Source organism: Otolemur garnettii, unplaced genomic scaffold (genome assembly GCF_000181295.1).
Source record: "Otolemur garnettii isolate 467f Iridium unplaced genomic scaffold, OtoGar3 scaffold00007, whole genome shotgun sequence".
Lineage (NCBI taxonomy): Eukaryota > Metazoa > Chordata > Mammalia > Primates > Galagidae > Otolemur > Otolemur garnettii.
Genome location: NW_003852402.1, coordinates 19,394,007 through 19,408,253, shown reverse-complemented (window position 1 = coordinate 19,408,253; position 14,247 = coordinate 19,394,007). Strand labels below are relative to the sequence as shown.

At 40.3% G+C, this 14,247-nt stretch overlaps 1 protein-coding gene across 6 annotated transcripts in view; it reads left to right on the top strand.

The window, feature by feature from the left end:
- The first annotated feature begins 4,024 nt into the window (after window positions 1–4,024).
- Window positions 4,025–14,247, top strand: part of MYBPC1 (myosin binding protein C, slow type) — an 87,863-nt gene continuing 77,640 nt past the window's right edge. For 5 of the 6 annotated variants that reach the window (XM_003783306.1, XM_003783308.1, XM_003783307.1 and 2 more), the window contains exon 1: window positions 4,025–4,189. In XM_003783306.1, the coding sequence (XP_003783354.1) occupies window positions 4,165–4,189 (25 nt within the window). In that variant the 5' untranslated portion in view covers window positions 4,025–4,164. The remainder of the gene's footprint in view (window positions 4,190–14,247) is intronic. The other variant, XM_023509277.1, reaches the window with a different exon arrangement.

Here is a 14,247-nt window from a genome sequence, read left to right as displayed (position 1 = left end):
GATAGCTGGGACCACAGGTGCCCGCCACAATGCCCAGCTATTTTTTTTTCTTTGTTGTTGTTGCAATTGTCATCATTGCCTTAGCTGACCCAGGCTGGGTTCAAACCCACCAGCCGCAGTGTATGTGGCTGGTGCCCTACCCACTGAGCCATGGGTACCATCTTTCTCACTTTTAAAAAAGTGTCTCCACTTAGGATTATTCAAATACTCTCAATTTTCTTCCAGTATGTTTATTATTTTGTTTTCTAAACTTAAGACTTGCTTCTAGAATTCCTTTTTTCTATATTGTGTGAATTAGGAGTCCAAACTTGTTTATTTCCTGCCTTTCCCAGCTTAGCAGGGAGTCATACCAACACAATTTCCTGTTATCTTACCATGATATTGATTGCAGTATTAATTATGGTGGTCAACACTGAAAACAGCCTCACTGCCCATCAAAAGGGACATATCTGAGAAAACATGGCACACTACGGAGCACATTTGTATCATAAACAATTATTTAGCTATTAACATGTTTGAGTTAGGTCTACAGATGTTCATGTGGAGAAATGTCTGTGACAGGTTAAATGGAAAAAGCAAGTTGAAGACCAATGTAAATGGTATGATCCCAGTTATAATAAGTGGATGAAGAACTTCATATGTATGAACATACAAATTTGTGCATGTTTGTATCAGCATAGAGGAAAGTTAGGCCCTAATTCACACCTCGGAACGAGGATGGGGTTGGGGAGAGGGTGAGACTGGTGGTTATTTATACTTCTCCATCCTCTCGGCTGATGCAGGAACATTATTACTTTTGTTCTGAAAGGTGTGGCAGAGATTGACACTTGCCTATCCAACATCCATTCTCCACCATTCTCTACATCCAGTCTTCTCAGGAACAGAACCCCAATTTGTACTTTTATTTCATTTTTATTAACCATTTTTAGAATTTATTTATTCATTCATTTATTTATTAGGTCTGGAGTGCTGCAGCATGATCATAGATCATTGCAACCTCAAACTCCTGGGCTCAAGCGATCCTCTTGCATTAGCTTCCTGAGTAGCTGGGACTACAGACATGCTCCACCATGCCCAGCGAACATAGAGACGGGGTCTCATTACATTGCCCAGGCTTGTCTTGAAGCTTCAAGCATCCTCCTACCGCAAACCCTCATGGTGCTGGGATTACAGGCATGAGCCACACATTTGGCCTTGGAACCCCAATTATTAGCTAAGTCCATTGCCACTGAGAATGTAAGATATTTCCCAGTTTCTTTTGTAGCCAGGTATAGCCATGTAATCAAGTTCAGGCTTGTGGGATACAGTCGATACATTGGGTAGGACTTCAAATCAGGCTCCTTAAAATGGAGAAAGGTTTTTTTTTTCCTTCTTTCCTGCTGCCCAGAATATGGATGCAATTGCTGGAGTATTGGGAGCCATATCAGACTATGAGGTTACCTGGAGGATGGTAGAGCAGGAAGAAGGTGTCTGGATTCCTGATGACACTTGGGGCCACTATAGTAACTCTAAACCATTTGCTTTTGGACTTACTTTATGGGAGGGAGAAACACTTCTATCTTGATTCAGTTGTTATTTTGTGGTTTTGTGCTATTAATATATTTGGCCAAACCTCATCTTTGGCAATACAAAAAGAAAAAATCCAATAAAGCATTTAGTAAAAGGGAAAATTTAAAAAAAGAGTGCCATTGGCCATGCCCTTCATTCCTTTCCTGAGAGTACAGCTGGAGTCTGCAGCCTTCTCGATGAACATCTAAGATCTGAAATAGGAATTATGTATTCCTAAAACAATGCAGTCCTGGGAAAATCATGTAGGTCTACTTATAATCCTGATTTAAAATTCCACCTTAACCATCTCATACACAGCACAGCCATTTATCCTAGAATTTTTCCTACTTCCAGTTCCTCCAGTCATGTTTTGTCTTTTTAGAAGCAAGTCCTTTATTACCAAAAAGTTACCTAGGTCATAAAATACTTTCTCCGTGGACTGCAATATCTCCTGGCACATGTTCATTTCAGTAAAATGATCACTGTATCAAAACCCCAGTGGGGTTTCTGTAGAAGCCAGTGATGGCCTGGCACCTCATTTGTGGCATGTGTGAAATCTGCCCATCACTATAAACATTCTTCTGCAACGTGACACTCTGCCCTATGTCCGTTTCATATGTGGTGCTTGGTGTGCTGGGAATGCTAAAAAAAAAAAAAGAAGAAGAAGATTCTTTTTTTAGGAATTTACTGAACAGAATCACAATGTTAAACCTAGAAGGAGCATCAGAGGTCATTTTTTAAGCCTTTCATTTTACACAAGAGGAAACTGAGGCCCAGAAAGGCCTCCTGACTTTCTTAAGGGTAACTCAGTTGGTTAATGATCAGTCCAGAGATAGAATACAGGGGTCTGACTTCAGATTCTATTCATTGACATTCCCCTAAAGGCCTCAAGAAAGCTAATTTTCTTTCTTTCAAGCTGCTTCTGAATCACAGAATGTGCTGTTTTCTAGCTGACATTAACTGTTCAGCATCTAAAGGCAACGGGATATTTGTAAAAAGTCCAACAGTGTGCTAAGTGGCTGGGAAGAGGCTTTCTTTATGAAAGATGTTCACTGACCATCTTGACCGGCCTTCCAGTCCCTTCCACATAGCTAAAGCATGATGCTACTGAGTTCTAAGTCAAGTTTCCACCCTGACATGAAAAGTGAACTTGGCACAGAGTTTGGGAGAGCTAAGTCTGACCAGCTGCGCCCTTAGCCACAAGGGAAATCAGACGAGACAGTGTGGCTAATTCTGTACAAATTGGTCAAAGTCTCTTCAAAATTGTCTTAAAAACACACACCAATAAAGACATGCAGATAGTTGTGTTTTCATATAAACTGATTTTGGTCCTAGTGTATGGAAACGAAGAAAAAAAGGAGCCTCTTTTGACTACTTGGGAGTTCATATTTCTCCATCAGTTCCAGGAGAGTTTAGGGGAGACAGTAACCACATCCAATACATTCTACCAGTGTCTTCAGTTAATTGGTGTACCCACTTGTCATCTTGATTCAAAACAATGGCTACTGGTCTATTCAACTTACTTTGCTTATGCCCCATACATATTTTAAGCATATAATCCAGTTTTTTAAAAATATATTCACAAAGTTGTGCAAGCATCACCATTATCTAATTCCAGAACGTTTTCATCATGACCCAAAAAAATTCCATATCCATTAACAGTTGCTTCCAATGCCACCTCCCCAGGCCCCTGTCAACTGCCAATCAACTTTCTGACTCTACGGGTCTGCCCATCCTGGACATCTCATACACTTGGAATTGCACCTTACGCGGTCTACTATTTTACAGTCTATTTTTTTGTGTGTGTGCCTGTCTTCTTTCACTTAGCACAATGTTCTCAAGCTTCATGCTTGTTTCACACGTACCATTACCTCATTCTTTCATATGCCCCATAGTTTTCACTTTTTCATTTTTTTCAGTGCATTACAGTTTATTAAAAGACATTACTTGAAAAAGGACAAATGCTAAGAATCCCTTAGTAAAAACATTGGATATTCCTGGAGAAGGAAATCGAAAATCAGATATTTAACTAAGAAATCCGGCTGGACAAATTAATATTGACATAGCAATAAACAATAAGGAAAACCTAAAAACCCAATAATTAAAAACGGATGAACACAAAAAGCTAACTGGAGTAGTCAGTTATGTTCTGAATAAAGAGGTTTTGCTTTCCCATCTTAGTGGAAGTTTTGGCATATTACGACTTGTAATTTTTTGTCATCCAGCAGACTTCTGCACTCCTGAGTCAGCACAAGCATCTGTCAGACAGAGAGAGAGGAGCGAGGAGGAGCACGAGGCTGCAGCTGAATTTAGAAAGTTAGAGGTGTTCTCATCAGCCACATGAGATGGACAGGAGATTCCTTCCAGTAGGCGAGAGAGCAGAGTGCAGACAACAGATGCGAGAAAGGTCCCGGTAGCTGTCAAGTCCCTGCATCCTTGTGCTGAAGGGAGGGAGGTGCCAGCTTGATTGATGTTCAGGGGCGGTATAAAGGCACTGGGTTTCTCCCCAACTGCTTGTCACACTGACCTGCACCATCTCTCGATCGCTTGTGGGCTTTCTATCAACTAGTCCTGGAGGGAAGAAAACTCGTAGGAGAATAACATCTTCTTGTAGCCATGCCAGAACCAACCAAGAAAGAGGGTAAGGCTCACCCCCAAATCTTTCTGTTGTACTTTTGAAGAAAGTCTTGATGCTGGTATTGATTTTCAAACAAATATCCAACTTCTTAAACAGACTAGGTAAAATAATAGAATCACTGTGATTCAAGGAAAAGATCCTGCAGAGGGAAACTCCAGCAAGAGTATAATGAATAGAAAAACTTTCTGATAAAAGTAGCTTCTAAAGGAATACTGCCTAAAATTACCAAATATGATTTTATCATTCAATTGCAAGGAATCCTTGAAGTGTCATCTCAGGATGTTAATTGCTCATAGCCAGCAGATTACACTTTCAAGTATATTTCTTTAGGTTTTATCACAGATTTTTTTTTTTTTTTTACCATGTATTTGCAATTTGCAGGGAGTGGGGAGCTTGGAATGCTTTCTTAAATGGTTAATAAACTTGATCAAGCTTTTGAAAAAGAAGTTATGATGTTATTGACGCTACAATAAAATGCAATAGATTGATAATGTAACATTATTTTCATTATAATACGTTTAAAATATGTAGATGAAGACATGTTTGCTTTTCTCAGTGTTTCTGGAACTTCCTTATTAAATTCTTACATGGAAAGAAAATCAAACACCTGGATAAAAGAGAATATCTTTGAATATTACTGATTATCATGAGTTTTCTTCCAGATAGTTTCATAATATGTAGCACTTTAGAAATAATTAAACTGAAAATGTAAAACTATTATTCATTAGAAGAAATGCTTTCTCTAACAAAGTTTCCCCTTTAATAAAGTTTCTGCATTTTATTAAAAAAAAAAAAGGAGATTATATGGACATTGATCGTAGAATCAGTATTTTAAAGCTACAGATTAATAACATAAGTAAACTGGAATTAGTAATCATGAAAATAGCTAGAAAAGAGCCCAAAGTCGTAGCCCGCGTACATTGAGTTTAATTTTAATGGAAATACCTTTGTAAAATATTAATATTAATATTCATCCCTATTTGCCTTCATTGCTGCTTACCAAATCTTTGTTTTTCCCTTTTGCAAATAAGAGAAAAAGGAGATTTGCAGGGAACCTAACGGGTTTTTCGTTTTTAATTCTTACCAACATTTTGAAGCATTAGTTGGAAGAACCTTTAAAAAGATGCTACCCATGGAACCCAACGTTGAAACACTAACCAAATTATCAAAAGTCTTTTAAATATATTTTCTTTATGTAATTAAGTAACCAGTGTTGACAGGCTGGGTGATCAGTTTACAGGCTGGCCTTACTTAGAGGCCGAGGGCATTGATGGATGAGGTCTTCCACCCGAAATAACCACACCAAATGCATGCATTAATATGGGAACTTAATCCCCACTGTCAGGCAGCGAGTCCAGCCCCTGCTGAAATGTCTTATTTGTAATGCAAATGATTTATGTGTGTATTAAGTGTCCTTTTTGTCTGGTCTGTCCCTCGACTAACACCTTCAAGATTTACTTGGATGAAACACATTCTTTATTTCCAAAGTGAGAGCAGAATGTTGTTTTAATTATCCTGAATTCGGTGGGAAGAGTTTGCTCTGTTGTTTTAAAACCCAATTGGAAATGACAAGAAAGCTGAAAAACTAATAAATAAGGTGACAGGTTGCAGAGCCCAGACAATGCAGTAGATTATTCTGACTGCTAAATGCCATGACATTTTACTTTTTGTTTGACAACTCAGTCTGATTCACTCTGCTTTTAGAGAGAATGAAATTTTAGAGCACAAAGAGGAAAATCCATCTTTAATTCTAGCCTCCTCCCCTCCAAATCTAGCTATATTTTTCTTGAAGAGATCAGCGTGGGGACTAATGTCTCCACTGTCCTTTTGGCTGTAAATGTAACAGTCCTTCAGATCACATAAGAGTCCCTCCCCCACCCCACCCAGGCAGTAATTTTATACCCGTAGATTCTTTGGTTAGTTTAAATTTGGCTGGTGGGGAGTGGGGGCAAAAAGAGGGTCACTGATATATTTAAAATCCCTTGAGGAAGTAGAGATTTTTGTTGGTTTACCAGCAGAACTGATTCTTAAAGGAGCTGTGCCTTGAAGACTTTTCTTAGTGAAATCATTTCATTTTCATATTGTTCCCGCCAGAAGAGTAAGGAATAAGGCGATTCATGGACTATTCTGGTTCTTTTACCTTGTCCTGTCATTTCATTTTCACTATGGCTGATTTCGTTCCATAAGTGCATCTGTCTGAAAGTCCCCCAAATAAAACATCCTTCAGAGTCATTTCCAATTATCTGCAGAAGCAAGGTTGCTCCTGTGTCTGAAGGTCTTCTGAACTCTCTTTCCCAGCTGGGAAAGCCATGCCAGGAGGAACAGGACCACTCGCTGTGAATCTTAATAGCACTTAGGGGTTGGCTTGGCCCTGCTAGGATCCAGGACCTGGCAACTCTTCAGAAGAGACTGAGTTTTCAGCACCTGAAGGTGCAAAGAATACCTCACTCAACTGCCTCCCAACCTACTGTGGCTTCATTCTGGGAGTTTTCATCTTGGGTTGGGATAGCTTGTTCTTATCAGGAGGAGGAGGAAGGACAGGTGTAACTCTGGACCTCGAGAAGGAAGTCCAATGAAAGTAATTAGTCAACGGTTCTTTTTTTTTTTTTTTTAATTGAATGGTAACTATGTACATTAATGCACTTCTAGGGTACAGTGTGGGGTTTTCACATGCAATCCGAAATACTTCCATCAAACTGGTCAACACAGCCTTCATGTCTAGTCAACAGTTCTTAATTAGACCCTCAAAAATGTTCCGGGAGGCTCAGTGACTCCCTTTGGAGAATCAAAGCACTATTTTTAAGGAGTAACTACTTCCCATTGTTCTAATTTCTACTTTTACCGGTTGGGAATGTATTCTTGAGCACTTTATTATTTGTACTGTCAGTTCCAGATAAAAGGCTTACCTTACACTCTGGATTCATGCAGAACCCATGGCCTGGTCGAATTAAGTGATTCTGATCAAATAGTGAGAGAGGTTTGGAAGGAAGCTTCAGAATTGTGGGATCTCCCAAAATGTCTTACTGATTTGTATTTCAAGTATTAATTGAACACCAGTAAGTACCTTGCAGTTAATTGCCCTTTGGTCCAACTGCGTAAAGAGATCATCTCTCACTGGAAGTTTCTTTTTCCAGTCAAAAAGACTTTTTTCTTTTGCAGTTTTTAGCTGGGGCTGGGTTTGAACCAGCCACCTCCAGCATATGGGGCCGGTGCCCTACTCCTTTGAGCCATAGTCGCTGCCCCCCAATTTTTTTGTTTTTTTTAGAGCCAGAGTGTCTCACTTCATTGTCCTCGGTAGAGTCCTGTGACATCACAGCTCACAGCAACCTCCAGCTCTTGGGCTTAGGCAATTCTCTTGCCTCAGCCTCTTAAGTAGCTGGGACTACTGGTGCCTGCCACAACACCCAGCTATTTTTTTGTTGCAGTTTGGCCGGGGCTGGGTTCGAACCTGCCACCCTCAATATATGGGGCTGGTGCCTACTCACTGAGCCACCGGCACCGCCCAGAAATTTTTTTAAGTTTTTAATGTTTTTAATGACTGAAAGAAAATCCACCTGAAACCCTAGCTTCTGGAAGAACTTGCCTGTTTTAGACCTCAAACTTGACTTTGGCCTCCCATCGGGCCTTGCATTTAAGAGCGGGTTCTCTAAGGACATCCCTATTGATGACAGCTTTGTCCCAGGGGGTATCCACAGAGTACCTTGCAGTGTAAGGTGATTATAATTAGTAACTTTCACAAAAGACTTGATCTTGGATCTCTCCATGATCTTCCCCCCATGAGCTGTCACTTTGCGGAGGTAGCAGTTGATTCTAGCCACCAGAGCTGTTGGGGGAAGTCTGAGGAGCCATTATCGATGGTCTACAGCCACCACGAGCTCCCTCCTGGGTGGGACCCTGGAGGAAGAAAAACTTCCTTATAGCAGAAGGAAGGAAGGACACTTCCACTAAGAAAGAAATTCTATCAATAGAAAGTTAGAAAATTGCAATAGCCTATCTTTTGTGGTAGAATCTCCGCTAGTTTAAAAAGACTATGAATAGCTATTAACCCGGTAAAAAATGATTTTCTCAGGATTTTATCTCTGTAGTACATAATGATTTAAAACAATAAAGCCTGACTTTTTAACATCCTAAAACAACTGTGGGCTGTATATGAAGCCCAGCAAAATTGTCTTCTAAAACACTGAATTTAGGCTTTCATGTGGATTTCACTTTTTTGTTATGTGATACCATATTTTATGTATTTAACTTGTCAGGAAAAGGCAAAAGTGGGGCGGTGCCTGTGGCTCAGGTGGTAGGGCGCCAGCCCCATATACCGAGGGTGACAGGTTCCAAATAGCCAGGTGTTGTGATAGGCACCTGTAGTCCCAGCAACTCGGGAGGCTGAGGCAAGAGAATCACTCTAGCCCAAGAGCTAGAAGTTGCTGTGAGATGTGATGCCACAGCACTGTACCAAAGGCGACAAAGTGAGACTCTGTCTCAAAAAAAAAAAAAGGCAAAAGTGGTTACTTGAATGACTCACGTGTCATTCAAAAACCTGGGACAGTCAATGTAGGTTTTTCATCTTCCATGTAAGATCTTTTGTTGAAAACACAACATGTGGCCAAACAGAGGTTCTTTGGTGACCCTACTTTTAAGGAGCCATTCTGAGAGAACTTCAGGGACCAAAAACACGGAGCTGTTGTGATAGATTCTCTTGCTGGGTCCGTATCTACTATGTCTATTACATCCATTTAGGTCTTTTTCAGTAGGAATGGTTGGGAACGTGGTAATAATAGGCAAATCTTTCATTCCATAGGGTTTTCCCCTTTCTATCACGTTCTTTCTCGGTCCCTAGTGATTTCATCAGAGTTTGAAGTTCTGCTGGGCCCCAAACCTGCCTAAACGTAGAGCAGCATTCATCACCTCTTGTGTATTTCTAAGCCTTTTTCAGGGTTTCTTCATCTTCAGACAAGGAGCACCCCTGATGAGAAACCTCCTTCCCTTATTTATTCTTTGACCTTCAGTCTCTACCTGCATGAGACTGGACAGCTTATTTCAAACACCCAAATAAACCTGTCTTTGGAAAGTCATCTTATACATAGAATGCTACCGCTAGCTCAAATTGGGAAAAAGTTAATAATCAATGCAGAAAAGCAAGAGAAAAGAAAAGAGAGGAGGAAGGAGGCATTTTCTCAAGGACAATGATTTCTCTCCTGACGTCAAACGGTTCTTGAGGCCGAGCTGAAGATCTGGAGGAGGAATAAAGTCACATGAACAAATGCCACGGTATTTTTTCCCCCTGAAAAAAAATTGCCATGCTGTACTGGAGAGTCATGGCATAGATTTGAGCTGTCTGTTGCAAGAAGGAATACTCCGGGGCAAATGCATGCTAGAGGAGCTTAATACTTGGCAGAATCATTCTTTTTCAGTAGCCTGCTTTTATGACTGCTCGCACTGCACCTGTTAGGAAGATAAATAAAGGACGGGCCAATTCTTTCCTCTCAAGCACCCTAAATATATCACTTTAAAAAAACCTTGGAAAAACAAGTTGTATCCTTGCTTCTCACCCAGTTTCCCTCTTGTTCCCAGGCCTTTCAAGAGCAGGGAAGCCAGGGGTAAGGGAGCTGGTGAAATGATGGAGGGTGGAGGTTTATTCCCTTAGCTGTCTGAGGGAACCAGGAGAAAGGAAAAAAATGAAGCACGTAGGATCCTTTATCCTCTGAATGGCTCCCTTGATGTAGGCCATGGGACACGGCCTTGAAACATTTTATTTTAGGCTCCTTGTGCACACACCATTCACAGAGCTTCCTTGTGTATGGCCATTTCCAAGTAGCCCTGAATACAACGTGAATGTTGGAATCAACTATCTGGGCTGAGGTCGCTTTTAAAAAAAATGCTCGGCCTCAGAATAAACAAATAAATGGTCTCTTCGAAAGCTGGAATAAATAACAAGTGATGTTTTCGTACTACTTTCGTAAGCAAATACCTTCTTCCTTTCCATTTTAGAGGGTTTGTGGGAGGAGGTGGCTGTCAAATTATTGCTTTTACAGCCCTAGGGAGCATTTTTGTTATTTTTGCTTAACATCCTCATGATTGGGTTATTTAAAATTTATTTTTAGGCTCACTATGGCTGCACAGAAGAATTTTTATTTTATTAATAATCACTATGTTTATCTGCAGTCCTTCTTAATTAGTCTGTGAAAACTATATTAAGAGACACAAAATACTCTCGGCAGCCAGTGACTTCTGGGGTAATTCTAAACTTCACATCTAGACATACTTGAACGTGCTAGATAATCAAGAACAAGATGGAAGCTCTAGCGATTTTTAAGTAGAAAAGTTTTAATGTCATGTGTGGATGTGTGTACCCAAGGGGAGGTTCGGGATGTCCTTGTTTTTATGCCATGCCAGCTATTTTTTTTTTAAGCTGGGGCTGGGTTTGAACCCACCACCTCTGGTATATGGGGCCGACATCCTACCCCTTTGAGCCACAGGCACTGCCCTGCCATGCCAGCTCTTGATGGAAACAGGTGTCTTTTCTGGAATCCTGGGTTGATTCAGAGCATTACATCCTAAGGAAACTCAATAAATACACAGAAAAGTCGCTACTGAATGTGTGTTCTGAGTCAACCAGGCAGTAGCTACTGTTTATTCAAAAGCAGTTCCCGGCAATTTGACAGCATAGTGATTAAGGAAGATGAAACTAAAAAAAGGAGAAAACCATTTGCCAATTTCCTGCATGTATGTAAATTGTCTCATAATCAGAGAGAACGGGCCTCTGTCCTAGCAGCTTTTTAGAAAGACTACCCTCCGAAATCAAAGTAATGATACTGTCTTGTCCCACTCACGTCTGCTCTGGGCCGTTTGCCCCAGTTTTAATTTAGAGAGCACATTCGTTTTAGACAACAAGCTAAATTTCAGGGTGCTCCCATTCATGGGGTGGAATATGTCTGAGCTTTTACGGACATTTCCACCGCAAGCTTTTTGATCCAGTCAGACTGGGCAGATTGTGAATATGAATTAGTTGATCTGGCAGAGGGAAAAACCAGGAGCATTCGCTGTTATGCCTATTTCTTTGTCTAAAATGAGTACACAGAAAGCTAACTGTAATCTGACTTTCATGACGCCTTTCGAGGCTCAATCCTCTTTGTTAAGACGTTGGCCCTTTTATACCTAGGAATCCTTTTCAGGCCACTTCGGCACATCAATGCAATATTTAAAATTATGTTTAATGACAGTGCCTGTGGCTCAAGGAGTAGGGCACCAGCCCCATATGCCAAGGATGGCAGGTTCAAACCCAGCCCTGGCCAAAAGAAAAAACAAAGGCATAAAATTATGTTTAATGACATGTCAGGTGTTGGATCTTATCATCTTGCTTCATTCACTTTTTGACTTATATTTAGGTATATACGCTAAACAGTTTGCTTTTCTGAAACTGTCCAAATCATTCTCTAAATAGCACCAGATCTCTTTGAAAATCCCTTAGGAGTTCTCTGGCTGCATCAGGTAATAGCCATTACCTTCTAAAATTTTTCATATTTCAAGCTGGGCTCGGAGGCTCTCATCTGTAATCCTAGCACTCTGGGAGGCCAAGGCGGGAGGATTCCTTGAACTCAGGAGTTCAAAACCAGCCCGAGCAACAGCAAGATCCCGTTTCTAAAAAAAAAAATAGTTGGGCATTGTGCTGGGCGCCTGTAGTCCCAGCCACTTGGGAGGCTAAAGCAAGAGGATCACTTGAGCCCAAGAGTTTGAGGTTGCTGTGAGCTATGACGCCACAGCACTCTACTCCAGGGCAACTGAGTGAGACTCTGTCTAAATAACCAAAACCAAAAAAAAAGAGAAAAGAAAATTTCATGTATCTTGGAACAGAATGCTCTACTTAATAACTAAAAATTCACCTATATGTATAATTCTACATTTGTGTTTAGGATTGTTCTGCACATAGTATGTATTTTGGCTTTTTCTTTATGTATATTAAGTAACATTCGTTATTAAACACAGTGACAAAAAGTGTATTATTCATAGAACATTCTAGACAGTTCAAATTCCACCTGCATCAAGTACTAAGTTACTTCCACTTTGTATACCTCAGTTTCTATATCTATAAAATATGAATAAAACACTACCTAATTCATTGGGTCTCAGTAAAAATTAACTGAAATAAGGTAACGTGCTCAGAACTGGGCCTAACATATAGTAAGATCTCAAGCAGTAAACTCAGAAATCTTGTTTGGCATAACGTATTAAATGCCTCATGTTTAATACAAACTTTGAGGACATCTCTGCCAACATAAGGTGTGTAGTAACTATCACTTACTTTCTTGCCTGTGGTAATATTTATAATCTGCTCCATACAGGTTACTGCTATTATAACCGTCATTGCCACCACCATATTTCCTTTTCTTATAGTGAAACATCTTAGCTTTCACCTATAGAAGCTCAGATCAAATATAAGATCTATCTTCCAGGGCCTCTGCTGTGTTCCCACTGAAATGCACCATGTCCAGCTGGGGGTGTCTCTGGTTGTCAGACACAAGGTCATAACTGGTTGGGCTGTTTGTTCACCATTCCATTGGGGGGTGGTCTTTCCTACCCAGGTGAAAGAGTCACCCTGCGGAAGTAACTGTTTCTGACACCAAGGGTTACCAGGCTTGAGTTTGTGTGACATTGAGATTCCTATCCCTACAGAGGTGCTTTTTGGCAGGTGGGTCCTCCTTGGTCTGAGTTTTTCTGAGATATCCTTACTGAGAACTTTCCACGGCCACATATGGATATGATGGGTGATTGATTGAGTGCCACTGTGTTTACTGCGCTGGAATTTTATTTTTATGACTCCACTTGGCATCTTGCCTCTTCTTCCTCTATTTTTAAAAAGTCACCCAATGAGGCCCAGCAATGGCTTGGGTCAAGGCCCTGAAGGGATTTACCCTATAACTCTGTAACCATAATTAAGTAACCATATATAAATAGGCAATGCAGACCCTTGGGAAAGGCACAGTGAAGGGTTAAGGGGGAAAACTGTTAATAATTCAAATCACTTTTGCACCACTTTCCTTTCGACCTGTGCTAAAATGCTCAACTCCATCAACTAGAGTAAAGTTCCTCCTGGTAACCTCATCAATGTCACCCCAACCCCATTTGATTCTTTAAAACATGGTGAGAGTAATGAGGAAGACAAGTCATAAGACCTTAGCAAAAGAGTTTGTTTGCCTCTAGCCCCATGTTAACAACGAAAAGCTGTTTGTTGCTATGTAATAATGACTGTATTTAATCCTCTTCCTCTGTGGAATGACATCCTGAGTTGAAACATGCATAATTAGAAGAGTGAAAGGACAAGCTCACTAGAAGAGGAGGGAAAAAATCCCGGAGGATTCAAAGAAATTCCATAAAACTGAATATTGAGTCACTGATTATTTGTTTATTTATTTATTTAGAGTCTCACTTTGTCACCCTTGGTAGAGTGCTGTGGTGTCATAGCTCACAGCAATCTCAGACTCTTAGGCTCAAGTGATCCTCTTGCCTCAGCCTTCTGAGTAGCTGGGACTACAGGTGCCCACCACAATGCCTGGCTATTTTTAGAGACAGGGTCTCGCTCTTGCTCAGGCTGGTCTCAAAGTCCTGAGCTCAAATGATCCACCCATCTCGGCCTCCCAGCGTGTTGGGATTATAGGCATGGGCCACCACACCCAGCCTGTCATTGGTAATTTAAATAATTAAAATACAATTAGATTTCATCTATTCAGAACCTTAGAGTACATTCTGACAACATTTGGCCATAGAAAATAAATATGGATTAAACTCATGGAATCATTCTGAATAGCTAGATTCTCTGCAGAGCTAAGGGTTGTGTTCCATAACTTCACAACCTTATTATTCCAACCAATTTAGATAGAAATGTTTCTAATCTTGAATATATTATTCCTTGCTTTTAAAAACTTGGTGGATATAATTTAACTTTGTCTTAAATTATAGATAATAGTAGTGCCTGATATCCCAAGAGTGCAAATTCTTTGCTTATGTGTTTCTTTTCTTTCTTTCTTGTTTTTTTTTTTTTTTTTTTTGTTGTTGTTGTTGTTGTTGTT